The sequence below is a fragment of the Saccostrea cucullata genome, unplaced genomic scaffold, assembly GCF_032062105.1.
Source record: "Saccostrea cucullata isolate Sc308-1 unplaced genomic scaffold, CSIRO_AGI_Scuc_v1 ctg2487, whole genome shotgun sequence".
Taxonomy (NCBI): Eukaryota; Metazoa; Mollusca; class Bivalvia; order Ostreida; family Ostreidae; genus Saccostrea; species Saccostrea cuccullata.
In genome coordinates, this window is record NW_026936139.1 from 39,095 (window position 1) to 65,799 (window position 26,705).

A 26,705-nucleotide genomic window follows, 5' to 3' on the forward strand; every position below is an offset into this window, starting at 1 on the left:
CCCCTACCCTGGCTATGCGCATAAGTAAACAAACTAAGCAACTGCTAAGTGTATTGTTATGATGATCAATGGAGCTTCTTTCAAAATTGTGAATGTCATAGCATCTGGCTTAAAACATGAAACAAATTCAATCACTGGAAAGTTGTTGAATAATGCTCAGGTGACATAAAAGGCCCTTGGACCTCTTGTTGTTTAAACATACCTTAGTATCATTTTATTAGTTTCCGTTTAGAATGCATTAAGATGTTTATTAACAGGAAACTGTATGGTCCTTCAATCCGGATATTTAAACAACCGACCATGTCTGCATTTTACTGAAGGCTGTCCCAACACGACTTACCAATCCAAACTGATGCTGAATTGTAAGTGTTTTGCTCAAATTTGTAAAGAAGAAGGTATGGTTTTAGCTTCATTGCGCCCTAAAAATGTAATGACATTAAAAAGTTTTGAAACTGGCATAAATAGTAGTTAGATAAACGACTCTGGTAAATCAGGAAAGAATATGGCATGAAGGTTTACCATTCTGCAAATATGACGTCATTAATGTGAAGCATTTCTCTATTTTCAACAGAAAAAGCATCAAAATGGCACATTTCAAGGGTGATTTTCCTTTAGAAAACATTGTCCACAGCCGTCGCCCACGTTAATTTTTTTATATTTTGTGCAAAATTCAATCACAAATTACATATCTCGAGATCTTTGTGGGCGATGCCTGTGGACAATGTTATCTGAAAGAAAATTCCATTGAAAATTGCTGTCTTCTGCAACTTTTTAAGAAAATACGGGAAAATGTACATGTTTATGACGTCATAATTAGCATTTATAAAAACATGTGAAAAAAATTACTTGTATGATTTTTATGCATTGAATTTCAATTATTTAAAAATCATGGGTTTTGAACTTTTACACCAGTTTCATTATTTTAAAAAATCACAGGGCAAAATGTGTATGGAAACCATACCTTCTTCTTTGCAGATTTTGTTACGGTTACCAGTGCGATGAGACACAGAATGCTTTATTTCAAAACAATTCATTTTATGTACATTGTATAATGATACTATATATAGATTCACCAATTTGATATGACACAAAATTAGTCATCATATTTTATCCCCAATTTTTTAACATCTCAACGCCTAAATGTTTAATAAAAATTAATACGAATGACTCTTATTTAAGATATATCCCTAACCTGTATAAAAAGAACTATGAAATTTTGGTTTTTGTTTTTATTTTAGTGCGCATTTTTGTACAAACTTCTTTAAAATGATAGTCACTATTGATTACGTAATTAGCACCATCGCCAAAATGGCACAGTGGTAAGAGCGTCGCGGAGTAAGGGTTTTATGCTAACGTTGCAGGTTGGAATCTCTCTAAGGTTTTGAGACTATCGTATGGATATCATACCTAGATTATATATAGTATATAGCATATAAACCTAGATTATACATCTTATGTTGCTATAGGTACTGGCATTTGAAAGTTCCTGCACTACTTAGTACGAATTATGTCTTAAATTTGCGGTCCTGTACCGGCAAGCATAGCTACAAACTCTCAAAAGGGATGCTAAACAAATAAACCCAAGCAGTACTTCCTTTAAACATGGTATAACATTTGTTTTAATGTACCACATTTCCTGAAAAATTCGTTTTACATTAGTTTTTATCTCTTTAAACTTTGAAAAGGCAAATAACTTCTTTTTTCAATTGTTCATCTTCATTGAAGAAAAATTTCACCTTAATTGCTTGTTTTATTTATTGCTTTGAATAAATTAACACAATTACATTTTCATTAAATTCAATCAATTTAACTTTAAATCAGTTTTTCAATGTAAGTCCATAAAATAATTGCAACATTCCCATTGTTCAATTGAAAAACACAAAGTTTCTTCTGCAAGTGTGAATCTTTTTTTAGAAACAGGCACACAAAAAAATAAAACCAAGTAAGGCGATCCTAAAGAAATATGAGCTGCATTTTAAAGGATTGTACTTTGTTGTACAGTATCAGATAAGATACAAATTTGTAGAAGAGAACAATGATGTGATTCTGCATTGATCGAAGCTTCAAAATAGAAGTAAAATGGTTACCAGAACTCTCTGTCGAGACTGTAGCTCTACTGGTTTGTATTTATAGCCATATTCCTCCGAAGCCATTGTCATCAGACCAAAACTGTAGGATGACTAGCGTTTTAAAGGAATTTAAAAGAAAATTCAATTTTGAGTAACCATGGTAACATCGTTGAAATTAAAATCCAATGCACTATTTTATGTATCTTAGTGTAGTCTACTTGTGTGCCAAGTAATATTTAAATCAAATCAAAACTGTCGGAGGAATAGCGTTTCAAAGAAATTTCAAAGAAAATTCTATTTTTAGTAACCATGGCAACACCATTCACCAAAATTTAAAAAACAAATGCATTATTTCATGTATCTTAGTGTAGTCTACTTCTGTGTCACGTAATATTGAAATCAGACCAGAACTGTAGAAGGAGTAACATTTTAAAGGAATTTCAAAGAAAATTCTATTTTTAGTAACCATGGCAACACCGTTCACCGAAATCAAAAACAGATGCACTATTTTATTAATCTTAGTGTAATCTACTTATGTGCCAAGTAATATTGAAATCAAATCAAAACTTTAGGAGGAGTAGAGTTTTAAAGGAATTTAAAAGAAAATTCTTTTTTTAGTAACCATGGCAACACCTTTCATCAAAATAAAAAACCGATGCACTATTTTATGTATCTTTGTGTAGTCTACTTGTGTGCCATGTAATATTGAAATCAAATCAAAACTGTAGGAGGAGTAGTGTTTTAAAGAATTTCAAAGAAAATTCTATTTTTAGTACCCTTGGCAACACCGTTCATCGAAATCAAAAACTGATGCACTATTTTATGTATCTTAGTGTAGTCTACTTGTGTGCCAAGTGATATTGAAATCAGACCAAAACTGTAGGAGGAGTATAGTTTTAAAGGAATTTCAAAGAAAATTCTATTTTAAGTAACCATGGCAACACCGTTCATCGTAATCAAAAACCGATGCACTATTTTATGTATCTTAGTGTAGTCTACTTGTGTGCCGAGTTATATTGAAATCAAACCAAAACTGTAGGAGAAGTTGCGTTTTCAAAAATTGTTTACAGACAGACGGACAGACAGACAGACAGACAGACGGACGGACGCCGGACGCATTACTATCGCATACGCTCTTCTGGTCTCTGACCAGTAGAGCTAAAAAAGTAAAAAAAAAAAAAAAACGTTCACAAAGTCATTTTTGTTTATGTCATTAAAATATCTAATTATAATATTGCAACAAACAATTCCGACATCAAAGTGGCCGCTCATATTGCTTTAACGCAAGCGTCTAATAAGAGAATTTTTCGAGAAAAACAAATCTTCTATTCTGCATTTAATATTAGAAAAAAGTACATAATGATATTTCAAAAAGTAATTCTATTCAAAAACTTACAGCATTCAAACAGTATATTTCTTTCATCCAAATGTCATTTCAAAGATATTGTAAACCAACTTATTCGCGTGCGAGAAATTTTCGCAGAGCCTCGTCATCGCGAATATTTCCTGCCGCGAACCGAATCTTAAAGTATATGTGTATATTAAAAGGAAACTTAATTAAGCTTTATCGCGAAAATTGATCGTAGCAAACTGGTTTATCCCCGACAAATCGCGAAATAAAGTAGGCTTGAATAAAAGTTGGTTTACAGTATGTGCTGCATTTCCAATTTTTTCCAGAGATTGAACTCAGTATTCGTACAAATAATTCATGTGTCTGATAGGTTCTGTAAAATTTCGGGAATCATTTATTCATCAATGCAATTAAATTCAACATGATAAGTATTTTTTTTGTCTTCAATCTCTCTTTTGAGTTTTGTTAATTCTAAGCTTTAATATGACAGTTTTGTAAAGAATAAAGTTTAATTTATCTGTTCAATAAATAAAAAAACTAATATCAATGATACATTCATGTAATCTCATTTTGTTTCTCTAGATCCAGTTTGCACAAACATTAACAAACAAAACAGATGCTATCTAGCTGACCCTTCCTGTCCTAGTTTACACAGGTAATTTTACTACGAACTAAATGTATTGTAAACAATACAATTTCTTTCTGTTCAACTAGACACCAACAAGGTACCTTGATGAAAACACTCCTTTTGTAGTGACTTTGATGTCACGACTGTCTCTCCTACAATCAACGTCAGTCTATTGTGGACCACTTCTACCAGACCGGGAGATTCTTCTGGTGGCAAAACCTGGATAGTGGTACCCGTGTTATTAGCTGCACTTGTCGTTATAGCGCTCTGTTCATGGTTGATCTGGAAACTGAAATGTCGTTGTAAAGCCAATGAGATTCAAACTGAAGGTTAGTTTACCTGAATTTTTTTTGATTTCCCTGCAAAGAGAATACGGTTTATATAGATTAGGGAAAATAATGAGATGGATGTTCAAAGACAAAGTTTTGAATGACATTGAGTGGTAATACTCTTGAAAAAACTGATAATATTCAACAGAAAACATCGAGTGTTTGATATATCGATCTATGGATAATCTTCCTTCTTTAGAAATTGGGATGTATTCAATATCCAGTCAATATTCAGAAAGGGAAGCTTTATTACAGGAGAACGAAAACGAAAACCAGTATGAAGGAGGTTAGTTGTAGAATTCTTAACATAGACACCCAAGAAACAAATTATGCAAAACAGGTTATAATTTTTGATTCAATAGTTCATTTGAAATGATTTTATTTAAGGTAAGGTTTGCGTTAACAGGGAGATAACTCTTGCGAATCACCAAAGCGTTTGAAACAGGCAAATTTAAACTAGCGATGCTAAGCATCTCGGTGACGAATTTCTCTGTCATACTTGATGTTTGTTGTCACTTAATGTTAGGACTAAAAACGAAGGACATTTTCGGGAGAAAGTCTTATAACAGATCAAAGCATATGAATCTTAGAAGGCTTTGAGATTAGCGTGATGCATATGGATGAACCAATAAAGGAGGACTTGTTTATTTTCGATACGAAACGTGGCAAGTTGCAAGGCAATTCCGATCAGAAGAAAGTCATTGAGTGATTGACGCATTGTGCTGATGTGTGTTTCTCGCTTCACCACTACACTAAAACTTTAAGTGAGAATGGGAAAGAAAAAAGAAAAGACCTGAGAGTATCCTGTAAAGTATTACATGTATGCTATATGCAGTCCGAACCGGGAAGAAAAGTCACGGTGCATTTGACCATGTCCAATGATGATGATGACAATTTGATGGTGATAGTTTCATCAGGTAATTATTTAACTATTCATTTTACTGAAAGTTATGAATGATCTACTGACTAAAACCGATGAATAAACGGTACAATGATGTCTGAATGTGACTAATATCCCAACATTGCCAAAAAATTTTAAAAAATGCACTCATTCAAGAAATTATGAAAAATAAAATCCTTGCTGTTTAGGCCTCAGAACAGGTATACAATTGTTCAAGTTACCTTTTTTAAATGAGGTTTGATTTTAATTAATATCCCATTTTCTAATTAATAAAAAGAGATACAGATTGTGCATGACAAGAGCATTAATTGTCTTGATCAATCATTTGAATTTCACTAATTCAATCTGTAATTTTTATAATAATTTCATATTGATTTTTCATTCACTATATTGGAAATTTATTCATTTCATTGAGTGAATGAAACTCAATGCAATTCCTTATACTATTCAAAAAATGCAATTCCTTAAATGTTATTGTAAAAATGAACACATGTGATTTCAGATCATGGGTCATTAATTGGAATAGATAAGAACCAAATAAGTACTTCAGTGTTTCCTATTAAAAAAGATTTGTGCCATCAATCAAAGTAGAGGTCATCCCATATCAGCTCAAGAATATTAAAGAAAGTTGGATGGATCAAGCTAAGATGTTGAACCAGACATGGCAAAATCAATGGAGATTTGGAGAAGAACATCTGACTTGTTATACCCAATGCATATTTTTATATGTCTATAGATTATAGAAGAAAATTTAATGTTCAACAACATATTTATCTAGTAAAAACATGCTGTTTTCTAAATACAGTGTATTTAGAAAAGATGTGTATCATTATGCGATGATTGCAGTTCATGCTCTGCTTGTCCATCTTTGAATTTGTTTTCAGTAAAATAAATGTAGACTACATAGGTATTAATTGAAGGTTGCCTTTGTCTATACTTACATGTAACAAATTTCTTAAAAGGGTTTGTAAAATTGCAAGGAAATTAATACATGAACAATTAAGATTAATATTTCTATTCATTAAATTTTGTTCTCACCAGGACCTAATATGCTCAAATAAGTATTTCTGAAAACTGACGAGTTTTGTATATAAAGCTGCAAAGAATGTATAATTATATCTACTGTTACAGTTTAAAACATGACACTTGGCAATTGTAAGGTTGTTAATTTAGTAGGAATGATAAGACCAATTTAGTAATCTAATGAAATTAATTTTTTTCACAAATACATGTAGTTTATTTTAAAATTATTTACATTTATAATCTTTTAAATTTTTTTCATGTATTTTCATTTTAAAAAGCAAAAAATTTTGTTATATTCAAACTATTATTTCATGGATATCAAGGAAATATATCTATCACTGTAGCATTGTTTCTTTTTACCTGTTCTTGACAAATATTTATCATAATGACAGTGTTATGTCATTTTGCAGAATTTGCCTTTTCTCTGAAATCAGAAGTACTCTGTAAACTCATTATTAAAGTATGAATTGATGTCACTTAGAATTCATCTTTATTTTGTTCTGTCTGATATTTCAATTTAGATTCTAAGACTATCTAATCCAATGATTGATCTAATGTCCATGAAGTGTAGAAATAGGCCATCTTTAAAAAAATGTTTGGTTGTCGGCCTCTCCAGACCGACTGACTAAAATGACCAGACTGAAAACTTTTTTTTCAATGCAGGGCAGTATTTTTTTCTTTTTATTCCTTTTATCCCCCTTAAAAAATGTTGTTGAAGATTTCCTCACCTACTGACCCAATAATTTTACCCTGAGTCAAGAGAGGGCAAACAAACATTACTTTAAAAATAGCATTTCTACTCTTCCAAGTAAAGAAATAATTTAATTATAAAAACAGCAGCTTCGTGGATGCAATGCTTACAACATTTCACTCAAAAAATGGCATACATGTATAATGACAGTCACCAACCATAACTGAATAAAGATATTTTGCTACAAAGATGTCTAGAAGTTACTACATGTTGGAATAACTAATCAGCATGAGGTCAAATTCATAGGCTTTTAATTGGTTTAGTTGCAACATGTTCTGAAGTATGTTTATATACATATACATGTACTTCTAAAGGTGTTGCAGTATTATACATGGACAATTTCATCAGAATATTCAAATGTAAAGATTGCCATAAATACTAGAGTTCTTCCATGGAATAAATTTTTAGAACATCATGTAACACAGGAAGAGTTTTATTTTGAATATTTTTGTTCAATTTATGCCTAAAACAATATAAAAAATAACATTAGTCTTTAACATTCACCATGACAAGGTTATATCAATGTTGTCTTTAAAATTGAAGAAAAAGCCTGATTTTTTATGTTCCGAACCCATAATATAGCCCCTGTTTCTATGGAAATAATATTGTGGACATACATATTTTTTTAGTTCAAATTAATGAAAATGATCAAATTAATAACTTCATGGATTTTGATGGAATCGGTAGATATGTAAAACGTTGGTTTTTATGTTTTTGTTGCCATGGCAACGGTTTCACTTTATCAAGGAAATTGAAAAATCTTCTTTTTTACCCAAATTTTCACATTTCTGATAAAGGAAAATTAAACGTTTAAATAATAGAAGCATGAATTATGCTAATTCCGGTCTTTTTGATAATAAAAGTTTGATAATTTACAAAATAAATCAATTTTTTCAATGAAAATAATATTCGAGGTGAAATATGAAATACGTTGAATTTGGCGTCTTTTACTCAAAAAAATGAGACGGGCAATATCTTTGAAAATCATATTAAATAATGAAGGTAATCTCCCTGAATAAATTGATATATAGCATGTGTGCATATTAAAAAAAATATGAGTTGGAGGGAGACGCAAACCTTACCTTAAGTTGTAACACGTCATTTGATTGGGTAAATGACAGGAAAAGCTTTGGATGTAATTGAGACATTTGAACTTTAGTAACTTTTGAAATTATAAATCTTAAAATATTCAAGAGACAAAATGAAAGAGCAATTTATACATTTTAGACTTTGAAAACTGCCCTTTTGTAGGAAATAGAATGAATGAAGTGACGAATCAATATTCAGAAGCGGACGCTTTATTAACTGAGAACGGAAATGAAGACCAGTATGAAGGAGGTTAGTTGTAAAATTCTTAACATAGACACCCATGAAGCAGATAATGTATATTAATTATATCTGACAAGATAACGATTTTTAATTGAAGACTGTATTCAAAAGAGGTGTTTTTTTTAAAGATATTTTATTTTTAAATAAAATTTCCATTTCTTAAGAATAGAGAAAGAAACAAACATATAAACAAATATAGAGTTTTTCAGAAAATTTTAGAACTTCTAAGAAATAAGTAATGAATGTCTAACAACGACTTATAAAATTTAAAATTGTACAGTATATACATTTGTAAATCGATTATTGTGTCAATTGATCAGATGGTATAGAGATACATACGGCGTTAGCATTTTTAATTCGTTGGGGTATCATATGATTATATTTGTTTTTGTGCTGCAACGAAAAATTGGAATCTTTTATGTATATCGCAATTTTAAGGGAACACTTACTTATAAAAGCAGTGAAAACACTCTTTTCAAAGCCATACTCAGATACATCATCAAAATATTCAAAAACAAGATGTGTTTGTGAAACACTGATGCCCCCGTATGGCAACATTCGGAAGGTAAAACTTTTCTTATATGCAAATTAAATATATTGGTATCCAAAGTAGGGTATTCTCACTGGAAATACAACCGTTAAATATGAAAGTAGGCCAAGGTGAATTTTTTTTCAGAAATCCCCAAGGTCAAGGTAATTAGCATCAAATGAATGATCTTGCTTCAAAGAATACATATGTGAAGTATGGAAGCCATTGCCCCAACCCTTCAAAAGTTAAGCCAAGGTTACCAATTTAAACAAGTATGTCTGACTCCAAGGTGAAGGTCAAAAAGTCATCATTCTTGATATCAAATTGAAGGTCTTGTCACAAGGATTATATATGTGAAATAATATATTACTAGCTTTTAGCGTGTAAAAGTTATGGCTAAGGTTCAAGTTTTATTAGTATCTAATGAAAAATCTTGCTACAAAGAATACATATTTGAAATATGGTGGCCCTAGTACTAACCCTTTCAAAAGTTATGGTCAAGGTTAACAATTTAAATTTTTGCAATGTAGGTCAAACTCAAAGGTCAGAGGGTCAGATTTGATGGTTCCCAAACAAAATCTTAGCACAAGGATGAACTATGTGAAGTATAAATGCACCAGTCCTAACCCTTTGAAAGTTATGGGCAAGGTCTGCTTCTCCAAAGTAGGTCAAACTTCAAGGTCAAGGGCATAGCTTAAGGTTAATAATTCTAGGTATCTAATAAATGGTCTACTCACAAGGATATCATATGTGAAGTATGAAAGCCCTATTTAAAAGTATTGACCAAGGATAAAGTTCTTTCACAAGGACGAATATCTCCAAGGTCAAGGTCAAATTGTCATGGTTGTTGGTATCCAATGAAAGGTCTTTCCGCAAAGAATATATATGTGAAGTATAGATGTTCTGGTTTCTACATTCAAAAGATATAGTCAAAGGAAAAGTTTGGAATTTTTGAGAAAAAGTGGATCAAACTCCAAGGTCAAAAGGTCAGATTTGATGGTACCCAAAGAAATGTCTTTCACAAAGAATACAAGGTTAATGTTTTTGTGGTCAAAAAGACAAGCAGAGACACAGAAAGACATTTAAAAAGACATTTAAAAAAGAGATTAAACATTTCTCATAGAGGCCAATTTGTTTTCTGATTTTTGCTAAAGTTCGGATTCTGTCCTAATATTAACAGCACCGAAATCCAACATACAATTGTCATGATTTCAAAGTCATGCTTGCCCAGACAAAACGTGTTTTAACATCAACAATTTTTTCGACTATAATTGTGATCAGCAGGATATCTGTTTCACCACAAAAAAGGTAAAAAAAAAAAATCCATTCTAACTCATTCCTGCTTTTGTGCATTAACGACTGGTAAAAATATATAGGAATTCTGGCTTTTTGTTAGGATTTTATAAACTCCATTTTGTTTTACTTTGAAGTTCTTCATCACAACATAAATGATATCACTTTGCCTCTTATGATATTAAGATTAAAGTACTGATGTGTACAATAAAATCTTTAAACAAAACCAATGACAAGATTGGTACAGTGTTTTATTTACGAGATCTATTTTAAATGAAAAAGCAGCTATATCTGATGTCAAAATGCTTGGAATTGCACTTTTTCGTGGGGAGTGGATGGTTTTTAAATCCCAGTTTACCATCTTTATTTCAATTTGTAAAAATTGAGGAGGCAATAAAACATTATCTTTTAAATCCTCAACATTTAATTATGCAGGAAGTACAGAAACAAATTATTATTAAGATTCCATTTTAAAAATAAAGAAAAGAATCCCCCATAAAAAATAATGAATCAATACTTATATATACAATCTTAAATCCTTATCCTGTCTACAAATATGATTTATATTTCAAAATCAATGAACTACTCTTTGGGTAAGTTTAAACGTATTGAAAAGTCATTGCAACAATTTCTGTTGAAGGTCAGCATGATGTTTTCAAGACTTAGACATTAGAACATCAACATTTTTCTGTGATGATTTTTTTTCAATATTTGAAGGTACAACTCTAATTGAAGATATTCTGAGAAGTTGGCAAGAGGACAACAAGTACTTTGTCCAAACAAGGGCAAGCACATTTGTAGAAGAAAAGATTAAAAGTCAAAATCTGGTCACGGTCGTCGGTAATTCTGGTTGCGGAAAATCGGCAATTATTCAACATATCGCACTTAAGTTAAAGGAAGAACAGGGATGGAATATTAAACCAGTCGATGAGGTGAAAGAAATAAAAGAAATATGTTCTCCTGGAATATCGCCAGATAACCAAACACTGTTTGTACTGAATGATCCTATTGGTAAGGAGACCCTCGATGATATATCATATAACTCATGGAAAACGTATGAGACAACATTGCAAACTTGCTTGAAAAGAGTTAAATTATTGGTGTCATGTAGAAGATGTGTCATTAATGACAAAAAATTAGAGGGCATTCTTAAAAAAAAATCCAACATAGTAGAAATTGACAGCAACAAATTAAATCTGACAGATAAAGAAAAAAGGGAGATATTTAATAAATACTGTCAACATATGGATATATCTGAAGAGAAAGTAAGGGAAATTATCAAAACGGAAGCTTATTTTCCTTTGCTTTGTAAAGTTTTTTCATGTGAATTGAGCAGCAGAGAAGAAGGAGTTAACCTTTTTAAAAATCCTTTTCTATTCATAAAACAGGAAATAGAACATTGCAAAATATATGATAAACACAAATATTGTGCCCTACTTTTGATAATGGCATTTAACAATAATTTAAATATTCGTTCTATAAAGAAAAATGAAATATCATTAGATAAATACAAAAACATACTAGGGATGTGTGAACTTCTGGACAACATGGACGTTTCTGTGATTGGTAGAACTTTGAATGAACTGGATGGATCCTACATCAAACGTGTCGGTCAATTTTACAAATTCCTTCACGACTTTATCATGGAGATAACGACCCTGGTGTTTGGTGTTGATTGTCCACAAGAGACGATTCGATACGCAGACGGTGGTTTTCTGAGACGTCGGATGAAGATTGAAGACGATACAGAAGAGGAAGATCGCGATCCCTTCACTGTTTACCTGCCTGAAGAGTACATCGGTGATCTTGTGGACAGGTTTATTATTGACATGCAAACAGAACACCTTGTAGATGTTCTCCTCAATCCCTGTTTAAGAAAAGAGAGTGTCATAAAATCCTTAATGGAAAAGGTAGATTCGATTGGAAATTTTCTTGTCAGAATTAAGTGTAAAATAGACAAATCGGAATTTTCAAGCTCATTTAAAGACTTTGCTGTGTCAAGACTTCAGTTTTTTGACTCGAAAGATCAAATATCTCCATTGATAGGATTCATTATATTTTGTCATAATGACATTTCTTCATTTCTCTTAAAAATTATCGATCAAACAACGCTAATACATTATTCCGTCTTTTCTGCTGTATGTGCAAATGGTAATTCAAACCTATTAAATTTTTTCAGCGAAGAATATAAGAAATTAGCAATAATGGAAATATGGGGTATTTTTTTACCAATTCATGTTGCTTCTGTATTTCATAATTTTTTAATCATTGAGAAATTAGCAGATTTCGGTGCTGATGTAAACAAGTTAACAACTGATGATAAGTGGACTCCATTACTTTTAGCTACTACAAATGACGAAGTTCATGTAACAGAAGCTGGGATGGAAACAAATGAAGGAGAGAGACGTAATATGACCATTATTGTCTTAATAAACAAGGGTGCTAACATCAATTTATGTACCAACGATGGAGCCAGTCCTCTTTATATAGCTTGTCAAAATGGACATGACAGCACGGTAGAACTGTTACTGAAAAACGGTGCCGACCTCAATTTATGTATCGATAATGGTGTTAGTCCTCTTTATATAGCTTGTCAGCAAGGACATGACAGCACGACAAAACTTTTACTGAAAAACGGTGCTAACATCAATACATGTACCTACGATGGAGTCAGTCCTCTTCATGCAGCTTGTAAAACTGGGTATGACAGCACTGTTAAACTGTTACTGAACAACCGTGCAGACATCAATTTATGTAACGAAAATGGAGTGAGTCCTCTTTACATAGCTTGTCAACATGGACATGTCAGCACGGTACATATGCTACTGAACAACGGTGCCGACATCAATTTATGTGACAAGAATGGAGTCAGTCCTCTTTGTGTAGCTTGTCAAGATGGACATGACAGCACAGTACTACTATTACTGAAGAATGGTGCTGATGTGGATTCATGTACAAACGGTGGAGCCAGTCCTCTTCATGTGGCTTGTCAATATGGACATGATAGCACTGTGCAACTGTTAATGAACAGCAGTGCCAACATCAACTTATGTGAAAAAAATAAAGTCAGTCCTCTTTATATAGCTTGTCAAAATAGACATGACGGCACAGTACATATGCTACTGAACAACGGTGCCGACATCAATTTATGTACAAAGGATGGAGGCAGCCCTCTTTATATAGCTTGCGAACATGGACATGATAGCTTGGTACAAATGTTACTGAACAACGGTGCCGACAACAATTTATGTACAAACGATGGAGTTAGTCCTCTTTATATAGCTTGTCAACTTGGACATGCTAACACGGTGCAATTGTTACTGAACAACGGTGCCGACATCAATTTATGTACAAACGTTGGAGCCAATTTATGTACAACCGATGGAGTCAGTCCTCTTTTTATAGCTTGTCAACATGGACATGCTGACATGGTACAACTTTTACTGAACAACGGTGCCAACATCAATTTAGGTACAAGCGATGGAGCCAGTCCTCTTTTTATAGCTTGTGAACATGGACATGAAAGCATGGTACAACTGTTACTGAACAACGGTGCCGATATCAATTCATGTACCAACGACGGAGCCAGTCCTCTTCATATAGCTTGTCAAAAAGGACCTGATAACGTGGTTTATTTGTTACTGAACAACGGTGCCAACATCAATTTACGTACAAACGATGGAGCCAGTCCTCTCTATTTTGCTTGTCAAAATGAACATTATAGCACGGTACAAATGTTATTTGACCACGGTGTCGACGTCAATCTATGTGATAAGAGTGGAGCCATTCCTCTTTATTTGGCTTGTGAAAAAGGACATGATAGCATAGTCCAACTGTTACTGAAAAAAGGCGCCGTCATCAATTCATGTACAAACGATGAAGTCAGTCCTCTATATATAGCTTGTCAAAATGGACATGACAGCACTGTAAAACTTTTACTGAACAACGGTGCCGACATCAATTCATGTACAAACGATGGAGCCAGTCCTCTTTTTATAGCTTGTGAAAATGGAGATGACAGCACAGTACATATGCTACTGAACAACGGTGCCAACATTAATTTACGTACAAACGATGGAGCCAGTCCTCTTTTTATAGCTTGTGCAAGTGAACATGACAGCACGGTACAACTGCTACTGAACAACAGTGCCGACATCAATTTATGTACAAACGATGGAGTCAGTCCTCTTTTTATAGCTTGTGAAAATGGACGTGACAGCACGGTTCATATGCTTCTGAACAATGGTGCCGACATCAATTCATGTACAAATGATGGAGCCAGTCCTCTTTTTATAGCTTGTGAAAATGGAGATTACAGCACAGTACATATGCTTCTGAACAACGATGCCGACATCAATTTATGTACAAACGATGGAGCAAGTCCTCTTCTTATATCTTGTCAAAATGGACATGACAGCACGGTACAACTGTTACTGAACAACGGTGCCAACATAAATTTATGTACAAACGATGGAATCAGTTCTCTTTATATAGCGTGTGAAAATGGACATGATAGCCCTGTACAACTGTTACTTAACAGTGATGCCGACATCAATTTGTGTACAGACGATGGAATCAGTCCTCTATATATAGCTTGTCAAAATGGACATGACAGCACTGTAAAACTGTTACTGAAAAATGGTGCCAACAGCAATTCATGTACAAGTGATGGAGCCAGTCCTCTTTACATAGCTTGTCAAAATGGACATGATAGTACGGTGCAACTGTTACTTAACAGCGGTGCCGACAAAAATTTATGTTACAAGAATGGAGTCAGTCCTCTTCATGTAGCTTGTCAAAATGGACATGACAGCACGGTACAACTGTTACTAAACAACAACGCTGCCGACATCAATGTATGTAATGCGAATGAGGCCAGTCCTCTTTATATAGCTTGTCAAAATGGACATGATAGCACGGTACAGCTGTTACTCAGCTACGTTAAGGAAACAATTGGATTTTAGCTCGCGCTGAGAGGAACTGTAGCTCCGCCCATCTCATGAATATAAATGAGGAAATTTGTAAATCTCTAAAATATTTCCTAAGATTGAAATGCACCAAATTATGAAATATTTTTTAAATTCCATTTTAATCAACAATATATTTTTCTCCATATTTGTCTTCAAATAGCGACGTATTTTTTAAAAAATACGCAATTTTCTTATCGTTTGATTGCCTATCTACGTCCTCGCGACGCTTGAAAAACGCACATGGCAAGAGAGGAAGACATGACAGGCGCGATGAGCAGTTAGCTGGAAAACATCATCACCTATCAAGGATGACTGCATATAAATGAGTTTTGGTAAGCCTGAAATGTGTATACATGGTGTTTTTATTATGCAATTATATTAATTTGCCCTGTGATTAATCATATAACACTTGTTTTAATGGTGAAATTGGTGGATTACGAGCTCCGATACTTGGCGATAGCTGACTAGCACTGCACAAGCACACAAATGTAAAGCATTTTTGCTAGGCATAAATATCAACAAATACTTCCTCTGTTAAACATGCTCTTAGTAACTATCATTGTGTGGCAGAATTATCACAACAGTCATTTTGTTTTAAATCTGGTAGTTAACTTTTAACACGTGGTCTTTAAACGCTACATACCCAATGCATATAATGTAAACCTGTTACTAAACGTGCCCGAATTAAAACTCGACATCCGTTAAAAATGTGTTTTCACCTATTGTCCATTTCTGTCAAACTTTTATGATTACAATTACTCTAAAATAAATAAAAGAAAAGATCTTTACGAAGAAAGAAAAAGGTATTCAATTCCTATTCATGGCATGAAATGAGTTGACTGGACTACCCCATCGTCGCAAACCACGACCAAAATGTATGATTCTCTCCCATTCTGAAAGAAAGCAATATTATGTATGTGCAGACTCCAAACTGTAGCTCGAAATGATAGTGGTACTCATATTGTCAGACAACTCCATCCACCGCGACCCATTGACATCTCGACCCAATGACAATGGCCAAACAGTGTCAAATGGGGTCATACTGGAGTTGATTAAGTGTTAATTACTAGCAGCCTCCATTGAATATTGTTTCGAGCATTCTTGTGGAAACACATGAAATTAATTAATGGTTTCTGACTTTCAGGCATATTAAGAAAATTCAAAAAATCACAAATTATAAAGCCCCAAGCTAATAAGAATATTACATGTTGTCCATTCCATTTCACAGATGAATGACTTCATAAGTTTAAATTTGTCAGACAAATACAATGAATGTTTTTAATTTTTTTGTGAGTTATCTGAGTGAATCACACAGACTTGTCATGTAGGCATATTTTATGAATTGCACTAAAAGTCTAGTGCTTCCTCATGTTCATGAAAAATATGCATACCTGCTTACCTGCAAGTACAAAAAATTCAATTGCACTCGAAATCTCAAAAGACAACCCTTAATTTTTATATGAAAACTTTTCAAAGTTAAACAGCTGTCTCTCTATCTTTTAAAAAAAAAATATTTTCTACACGATAATCGGACTTTACAAGAGGTGGTATATGTCAACATCAGGGCATTTTCTGCCCTACTTAAATAAAATGTTTGTCAACTGGTCAATTGTCACGCATGGACACTTCTGTGTATTTCAACGTCATGAAAAATTCACACCTTTCGTACTCATGGGTTGATTACATACATACTGCCTCTGTATATAGAAATATGTTTGTAGAGGAATTTCAAGCCCCTCGGTTTCTCCGAATTGTCAATTGTTTAATGTTCACCTGTTCAGCTTGGGTAATATCATTAATAAATCTGCTCATTTCTGCATAAATTTACGACCATTTATTTATGTCGAAATCTAACAAATCTTTAACATTAAAAAAAGAAGAAAAGGAATACACACATTAAATTCAATTTAACTTAAAAGTTTTAAAAATGCATTCAACAGGAAACAATCCAATCTACGAAATGCGCACAACTAGCCGTTATATACATGCAATTCACTAGCCGTTAAATACATGCAATTCATGTATTACACCATCAATGAGTTTGTTTTAATACGCAAATCCTTTAAAATTTTGACTTGAAAATGAACTGAAAAATAATCATGATAAATGAAGATGAAATAAAAAATAAAAATGAGGAAAGTCAAATGATTTTTAAATAATACGCATTGATTTTTTTCGTACCATGGAAGTCAAATTTATACAGTTATGGTTTGGACTTTATAGACCACATTTCGTAGCCTATTCTGAAAAAGCCAGTTGCACACCGTTAGGCTGACAGGAAAGCTTTTATTAGTAAAATTAGCAGATTACCATTTGTGAATAATTTCTCGGATTTTCTATGAAACAAACGAGCAACAGTATGGTGAAGACTTGTACGTTTTTAGGTAGTTACACCTCGTATGTTTTACTAAGCAGTTACTAAATTATTAAGGACGTCGAACCTCAACTCGGATATCTCGACATCTCAGGTAGCTCGAATTTCCCGATTGCCCCGCCAATGTCAAGATAACGAAGTTTATCTGTATTTTACAGTCTTTATTTTTCCATTAATTAGTCAGTGCTGAACAATATGTTGTTGCATATAAATGATTTGGAATACATATGTAATACTTTTATTAATACATGTATAGAAATATACATATGTATGTATGAGGGCTGTTGAAAAATAAGTGTATATTAACTGGAAATTGAAGTGGGTCGGTCAAGTGATGCCTTCTCAGAAGATTTGATCACATATTGACCGAAGTAAACAATCAATGCAATGGTGATTTCTGCTAAAAAAAAATACATTAGTCTATTGTCTTTAAACATTTTTCCTATGCAAATAAGGCACTCATCACCTTTATGTTCTAAACGAATGAAAAAGTCTCAATATGTATATTCATACATGATACATTTTCTCCAAAAAAAAGTTTCTGTTAGTGTTTAGAGCTTTCTTAATCTTTAATGATATGTTCGGATTAATCATCCAAAATTGATACCCATTTACAACATTTTGATATGAAATTTTGTGATCATGTAAGTAAAGATTCGTATATATTATATGTGACATTTTACCCAATTATGTATTAAATATTTTTACTGTGCAACAAGTTTTGAACGGCCCTCATACGTTAATTAACCCCAAAGATTTTTTTTGAAATAATTTTGCTGTAATACATTTACAGTGGACCCTCAGATATCCGGACGCCAGATATCCGGATGCTTCAGTATCCGGACGATCTTTCAACGGAACGAAATTTTTAATTGTTATTTTGTCTTATTTAAGTGGTGATTCAGATATCCGGATGCTTCACATATGCGGACATATTGACTGGGAACCAAAGCGTCCGGATAAATGAGGGTCCACTGTATCATGTTTATAGTCTAAGTAGTAATATTAATAGAAATACATCCCCCATTGTCTCATTAATTCTTCTGCGTATTTTTTTAAGGATTTGTCATTGCCGGTTGACGTCAGCTGTGAATGCCTCCTGCTTACTGCCAGCTGAAGCTTGGTCAAAGCCACCTCACAAGATTGTTGAAGGGTTTTGTCTCCAGGTTGACGTTTCAATAGCCGTCTGTATTTGGCATATTCTTGGACAGTGGGATCACCTGGGAGAAGGCAGGATATCTTAAATGTCATCGAGTCCTGATGTCTCTCTAAGTGTGGAAACAAGGATAAAATAAGTACAGGTATCATGATATTTCACTCAAGTTAGAGTTTATCTGATATATCTCATTACATTACTGACACTCTTGTTAATCTTGCTATAAGATTTTTAGCCAGGCTCATTGCTCGTAGAGCAATCCCCGGCTATTGCGACGGTGAGCAACAGAAAATGCTGCCTCTTCACTGCCAAATTGAGTTTACAAGTAAAAATGTAGTATGTATGCCCAGCTGCTTTTAGGAAAACAAAATGCATTCAAACAATTTAAGAAATACATATAGTAAACCGAATATTTTTTTTCAAAATATTAAATTGTTTAATATTTTTCTTGGCTCCTTTGACTAATGTTTTGCAAAGCAATTTAATAGGTTTTCACATGGTCCTTTGCGACGGTGTTCAACCGGAAATGCTGCTTCATCATCGCCAAATTAAATTTACGAGTAAGAATATAGTATGTTTGCGCAATCACATTTGAGGCAATACAAAAACTGAAATAGACTTTCAAAGTTATCTGAAATTTTCAAAAAATATAATTATAAGAAAATACTTTCTATTGTCTTCAACGATTAATTATTTGCTTAAAATTAGCAAAAGGTTTTCATCAGGTATCCCTGTCTGCGTCATATTCTATAAATGAAGGTTGTAATATCAGGTTATCACAAATGCGGGGAACATGATAAATGACTTGCTGTATGCTTTTATGCAAAACTCCCCGCTGGGAACAAATCTGTGCATAATCGCCTGTCCTTTAATAATCTTGCTGCATCAGTGTTTATTTACTTCCTTTGGTATAAAAAAACCCTGAAACTATACACATGACAAATATTTTATGCTGTTAAAATTTAGCTACATTTTATTTAATTTTTAAAACTTTTTAGCTCACCTGATCAGCCGAAGGCTCAAGTGAGCCTTTCTGATCGCATTTTGTCCGTCATCCGTCCGTCTGTCTGTCTGTCCGTCTGTCCGTCTGTAAACTTATCACATTTTCGACTTCTTCTCAAGAACCGCTGGACCAAACTTGGAACAAAGCATCCTTGGGTAAAGGGAAATTTAAATTGTTAAAAGGAAGGGACATATCCCCTCGCAAGGGGAGATAATCAAGAAAAGACAAAAATAGGGTGGGGTCATTAAAAAATCTTCTTCTCAAGAACCACTGGGCCAGAAAAGCTGAAACTTATGTGAAAGCACCCTAGGGTAGTGTAAATTCTAAATTGTTCAAAGCATGACCCCCGGGGGAAGGGTGGAGCCACAATGGGGAATCAAAGTTTTACATAGAAATATATAGGAGAAATCTTTGAAAATCTACTCCTCAAGAACTACTGGGCCAGAAAAGCTGAAACTTATGTGAAAGCATCCTAGGGAAGTGCAGATATTAAATTGTTCAAATCATGACCCCCGGGGGAAGGGTGGGGCCACAATAGGGAATCAAAGTTTTACATAGAAATATATAGGAAAAATCTTTGAAAATTTTCTTCTCAAGAACTACTGGGCCAGAAAAGCTGAAACTTATGTGAAAGCATCCTAGGGTAGTGCAAATATTAAATTGTTCAAATCATGACCCCCAGGGGAAGGGTGGGGCCACAATGGGGAATCAAATTTTTACATAGAAATATATATGAAAAATCTTTGAAAATCATCTTCTCAAGAACTACTGGGCCAGTAAAACTGAAACTTATGTGAAAGCATCCTAGGGTAGTGCATATAATAAATTGTTCAGATCATGACCCCCGGGGGAAGGGTGGGGCCACAATGGGGAATCAAATTTTTACATAGAAATATATATGAAAAATCGTTGAAAATCTTCTTCTCAAGAACTACTGGGCCAAAAAAGCTGAAACTTATGTGGAAGCATCCTGGTATAGTGTAAATTTTAAATAAGTCATGACCCCCGGGGGAAGGGCGGGGCCACAATCGGTAATCAAAGTTTTACATAGAAATATATTGGAAAAATCTTCTTCTCAAGAACCACCGGGCCAGAGAAGTTGAAATTTATGTGGAAGCATTCTTGGGTAATGTAGATTTTGAATTGTTCAAATCATGACCCCCAGAGGAAGGGTGGAGCCACAATGGGGGGATCAAAGTTTTACAGAAAAATTTATAGGAAAAATCTTTGAAAATCTTCTTCTCAAGAACCACTGGGCCAGAAAAGCTGAAACTAATTTGCACATGGAAGGATCCTGGGGTAGTTGATTTCAAAATGTCTTAATTATGATCAGTGGAGTAGGATGGGGATACATAATGTATTACAAGGGTGAAATCTTGTGAAGAACAGAATGGTCAAAGCTTCTCAGGTGAGCGATGTGGCCCATGGGCCTCTTGTTTATGCTACATGATACATAGATATACAATCTCTCTTTGTCTGGATTGGCTTGTTTCTAAACTGTCGTCGCAGTCATAGTTCATAACCCTGTAAATGAGCCCAGCTTTCAGTACTTCTGAGTAAATTGATCTTATGAATTTGCAAAGACACAAGACACTTATGAATTTGCAAGAATTTTTTCCATCTATACAAAAATTTTTCACTTCAAAATCCCTTTTTGTGCAAATTTGAATAAAAAATTAAAAACTACGCAGTGAAAGTTATTCATTTTAATCATTTTAACCTTACCCAAGTTGTTATTTTCAAATTCTTTGACAAAAGTTTGTTTGTATCATCTGTCCTTAAATTGACATATTTAAACATGTTAAAATTGCATGGATGAAAATTAAGTTAAGCATATAAGACTCTTGATTCATTTGATCATAATTATTGCAAAAGAATTGCCACTGTAATTTTTGCTTTTCTTTAAACAGTTAATTTTTGTGCATATATCCTGGCTTAATATATATTAATTTTACTTTAAGGATCAGATTATATGTCATCTTCTGATACACATAAGCAAAACAAGATGGAAATCACATATAATGAGAAAAGAATATGCATACATGTACAGATCGAATCTGCTACATTGTAGATCAAAATCTGTTCCACTATGTTATGATCATTGATAGAAAATTTCCTTTTAAAATACTCATGCGGAAAGAAAAATCAGAAACACTCACATTTTGCTTTAACTGCGTCTATCCTCAAACAAAATTCAGTCCTTTGTCTTTATTCTCTACATCTTGCGCGCGAGGAAGGCTGACCTCTATTTAAATCAAAAACTTAAATTATTGCCCTCCTGGGAGTGACATCTTTCAAAGAGTGGTTCAATAGCACGTACAGCTGCAATGCTACATGTAATATTGGCTTTACACTTAATGTGACTTTTACAATGTTCTTGACCCACATCTAAATATTTCTTTTAATTTTTTTTAATTGATAAGTTTGTATGCAGTATTACTTTTTGGCTTTCACAGGGGAAAACTGTATTTTTTTAATTTGCAACAATATAAATTCGTGCATATAGCCAAGATATGCATGCCGCTAGATGTATTTCCCCCCAATATGATATATAATATGTTAATGATATCCAATAAAATACATGAAGATTTATTTAATATAAAAATTGCACAACATTATAATATATGTGTGTGCATGATACAGGGAGAGAAAGAGAAAATCGTTGGGTATAGTACTTAACACTAGCTTGATATGAACGTTGGGCCAACGTTGGACCAGCTGTGTTAGCCTTATACCTTGGCATAACATTAGTACAACAACATTTAATCAATAAATTAATAAACACATACATGTATTTAAATGATTTATGCAGTACACATTTGACACAGTGGGTCAAAGTTGGTCCAACTAAAAATGTATAAGTAAGGCACTGAAAAGATAAAGCCAGATAACAAAATTAATGTTATTGACTTATTATATAATACATTTAATATATACTGATCCAGTCTCACTTGTGTAGTGTTACATATTCATAAATGATCAACCTTTTTAGTAAAATTATCCTCTTCGCTGTTGCAGTATATCTTTGACAAAGATTTGCATTGGGCCAATAATGGTCCAATTACACGAGATTAACCATTTTATGCTAAGTTTGAAACATTGTGCCAACGTTGTCTTGCCAACGCTGGCCCAATCGTTGTACACCTGCATATGTTCATTATGTTCAGTTTTCAATATTGGGCCAACGTAAGTCCAACAATGCAGAACCAATGTCAAAGATAGTAATTTCTGAGAAAATTACATACATCGGGCCAATGCAGGCCCAACAATGTAAAACCAGTGTATGTTATCACGACAACTTATGTGAGATTAAGATACATTGGGCCAACATTGGCCCAACAACGAATAACTGACATATGCTGATATTGCCACTAAGAGATAATGTCTAACATTGGCCCAATGTTGGCCCAATCATGTTATACCAACACCAACCTTGACCCAACAGACCGTTACTCTACCAACGTTGGGCCAATATATGAATGCTGACTGGGGGAAAGCATATTTTTAGTCCCCTACTTGTGAAACCGGGGGGACTATAGGTTTCCTCTGCGTCCGTCCGTCTGTCTGTCCCCGTCAGTCTGTCCCACTTGGTTTTCCGCACTTTTTTTTCTAAACGCTTGCAGATATTGAGCTAAATTTTGGTATGTGAGTATATCTTAATGAGTTACAGATCAAGTTTGAATTTCGCTTGCTTCATTGATTATTGACAGAATTATATGGCTTTTTGAATATTTTTCATAATCGCTAAATTAAGATCAGGATTGTCGACAAAAATATGAAGCGAGGAAAAGACGGTGGAGAAATGAGTTAAATTTTCGTCTTAATGTTGATTATTTTATTAGTTTTAAGGCATTTACAACTTGAAAATCTTTCAGTTTTACCTTGCTTATTATAAAATGACATGCTGAAGAAAAAGGGGGACCCAGTAGGGGACATATATTGCTTATGCAATACTCTTAGAATGCTTGGTGTTTTTAGGTGTTGCTGTAGACAAGGAAATTTGACTAATATTCCTGTAGTGAACATGGTGAAGATAAGAACAAAAAGAATTATTTTTGAAGAGAATTAAAGTAAGTGATTTAAAAGGTGTCTTTAGCTCACCTGAGCGGAAGGCTCATGTGATTCTGATCACATTTTTTCTGGCGTCCGTCTGTCTGTCCATCTGTCTGTAAACATTTCACATTTTCAACTTCTTCGCAACAACCGCTGGGCTAATTTTGACCAAACTTGCAACAAAGCATTCTTGGGTGAAGGGGATTCAAGTTTGTTCAAATGAAGGACCATGCTCTCATTCAAGGTGAGATAATTGGGAATTAATGAAAATTTGGTGGTATCTTCTCAAGAACCACTGTCCCAGGAAAGATGAAACTAATGGGGAAACATCCTCAGATATTGTAGATTCAAGTTTGTTCAAATCATTACCCCCGGGGGTAGGGTGGTGCCAAAATAGCCGACCGAAGTTTTACATTGAAATATACAGGAAAATTCTTTAAAAATCTTCTTCTCAAGAATGACAAAGCCGTAATTCATTATATTTATATGGAAGCATCCTCAGGTAGTGTAGATTCAAGTTTGTTCAAATCATGACCCTTGGGGGAAGTACGGGGTCAAAATGGCTGACCAAAGTTTTACATAGGAATATCTAGGAAAATTCTTTAAAAATCCAAAGTCATGATTGGTCATGGGACTACTATCTTTTGGATTTAAACTTTTCAATGATAAACCAATTTCTACTTTTCTACTTTTTCCTAGCCACAATGCTCAGGTGAGCGACGTGGCCCATGGGCCTTTTGTTGTTGGTTCATTGTGGGACAACATTCAATGAGCTCTGTAATCTCCGATTACCCACGTTTAAACCCGAAATATCTTTGACTCATTGATCATATATTGTTAACCTCCCTCTCAAGAATTTTTCACTTATATGGAGACACTACTACTTGCCATTGGAGAGCTGCAGATTTTGTCTTATACTTAACACTCAGGGTCATTGACTGAGGAAAGGGGATCTTTTAGTACCAGCACCTAATGCAACAGGGGTTTATACGTTCATATAAGAAGGACCAGTCTTCACATCTCACAGTTGGATTCAAACCTGTGACGTAAGGATCAACTCCATACTTTGGGACTCTAGAGCAGACGCTCTAAACAATGTGCCATGTTGGTTTTTACAATCATAGAATGAATATAAGATAGAAATATTTATCAGTAATTTAAAAGCATTAAAAAAATACTATTGTTATACTTTTATTAATTTGTTCCTATAAGAATCTATAACATGTATAACATTCAGAATATTTTACAGGGCGGACAAGAAAAATTTGATGTTGGACCGCTATGTGAGATGTTGGATCACACATGGCGCACAATGAATGGAGCGTAATCTCATTTGCATTCAATGTTGTTTAACAGGAATGGACCTGAGGATTATATTTTAAGGTTGGTTAATAAATGTATGGTAAATGTATAGTATTTAATAAGATGGCAGTAGAAATCATTTCAACTTCATCATATTTGAATATTGACTTTGTGTATAATGTAAGAATATTTAAAATTATTACCCCTTAATTCATTGAACAGTTTTCTTTTACATGGGTATCTTCTTTCTTTTGATTCTTCATTATCTATTCAAAGGAAAAACTGTATGAAATCATCTATTTTAGGTGTTGCTGTTCACAAAGGTAGTTTTCAGACAAAACTAGCGATCATGTGTTTAGGTTCCCATAACAAGGATTGTTCTTCATTTGGAGAAATAAGGTAAGTAATTTAAAACGTATGGTATCAATTTTATTTATTATAAAATGTTGGTAGGACTCCCGGCTGCATAAAGTGTTGCCTGATCAGTCGCTGTCATTACATCATATCATTGATTCCTGATCAATAATTGAGCAATAAATGCATAGTTCAACTGTTGCTCATTTTCAACTTGTATTTAACTTACAGATATAGATTAGATTCATCATACATTTAGGAATATGTAGGTCAAGATGCGACTTAGTTGTCCCTATTGAATTTAATTAAGAAATTATCAGTTTCTGCACTATTACATTTGTAGGAATGTATCTGAAAAATGATTGAATTTGCATGTGCAGGTATTTCACAAAGAAATACAGGTCAAGTTTTGATGGTTCTCCTCTTTCAATTGGAAAATATTTTTATGCACAATATCTTATTAAGCTACAAAGATGCAATTTAAAATTTGCACTTTAAACAATGTTAAAATGTTGGTTGTATGCGGGGATGTTGTAACACATCTAGTCTGTATAATTACCTATTTTTGCTGTGTTTGAAACTGCAGCATTTTTCATGTCATTAACTGCAACCACACTATCATGAATGGTAACGTTCTGAGGATCTACAGAAAAATATTTTTTTAAATGTACCATTAACAGTACCAAATAAGGTATATTTTTTCTTAAAATTTTTAGTCTGTAACAGCACCTAGACAAATTATTTACCACGATTTCCATTGACAATCAAAAGTAGGCTCCTCTTTGTGTTAGATTTCAAGAAATACAGTTAAATTTCTTACCACTTAATCAAGTGAGCAGTTTTCTTCTACATATTTTTTTTCATTCCTTTCTTCATTATCTATTCAGCAATGAAAAATAAACTTGAGTTAATTATTGGAAATCATCTGTTTTAGGTGTTGCTGTTCACAAAGAAATTTAAACAAGATTCAAGTAATGAGGAAAAGAGCAGGACAGATGATTTATTATATCTGGAAATAATGGGTTTTGATTCAGGTTTGTACAAATAATGATCCTGATTACTAAGGGATCAAAGTTTTACATCTATTAAAGTAATGAATCAATATTTTTTGAAAGATATAGTCTCATAACTGCAAAAGCAGGTGCAAAGAAATTGAATAATGTGTTATCAAAATTTGTTTGCACACATCAGTGCAATTATGAGACTGTAAGAATATTGATTCTTTGCTTAATATTTACATACCTTCATAGTTCTCTTTGCGATCATTTACTTCCGTACCTATCCTGAATA

General features: G+C 33.5%; 1 protein-coding gene and 1 long non-coding RNA gene across 2 annotated transcripts; both read left to right on the forward strand.

Moving 5' to 3' along the window:
- The first annotated feature begins 285 nt into the window (after positions 1–285).
- LOC134244857 (uncharacterized) lies at positions 286–4,246 on the forward strand. The gene is made up of 3 exons (XR_009987302.1): positions 286–362; positions 4,003–4,075; positions 4,175–4,246. It is a non-coding gene; the product is annotated as an uncharacterized LOC134244857 (long non-coding RNA).
- A 960-nt stretch (positions 4,247–5,206) lies between these two features.
- Positions 5,207–16,236, forward strand: LOC134244858 (ankyrin-3-like). Its single transcript, XM_062727104.1, has 8 exons — positions 5,207–5,294; positions 8,304–8,390; positions 10,921–11,214; positions 11,728–12,113; positions 12,477–13,254; positions 13,486–14,565; positions 14,698–15,059; positions 16,111–16,236. The coding sequence occupies exons 1-8, from the start codon at positions 5,207–5,209 to the stop codon at positions 16,234–16,236; spliced, it is 3,201 nt and encodes a 1,066-aa protein (XP_062583088.1).
- The last annotated feature ends 10,469 nt before the right edge of the window (positions 16,237–26,705 follow it).

Excerpts from the sequence above, each read along its gene's own strand:
- LOC134244858 (XM_062727104.1), top strand. The coding sequence starts at position 5,207 with ATGCAGTCCGAACCGGGAAGAAAAGTCACGGTGCATTTGACCATGTCC. Across the intron at positions 5,295-8,303 it reads GATGGTGATAGTTTCATCAG|GAAATAGAATGAATGAAGTG; the intron begins GTAATTATTTAA and ends GCCCTTTTGTAG. Across the intron at positions 11,215-11,727 it reads TGTACTGAATGATCCTATTG|GGATGTGTGAACTTCTGGAC; the intron begins GTAAGGAGACCC and ends AAAACATACTAG.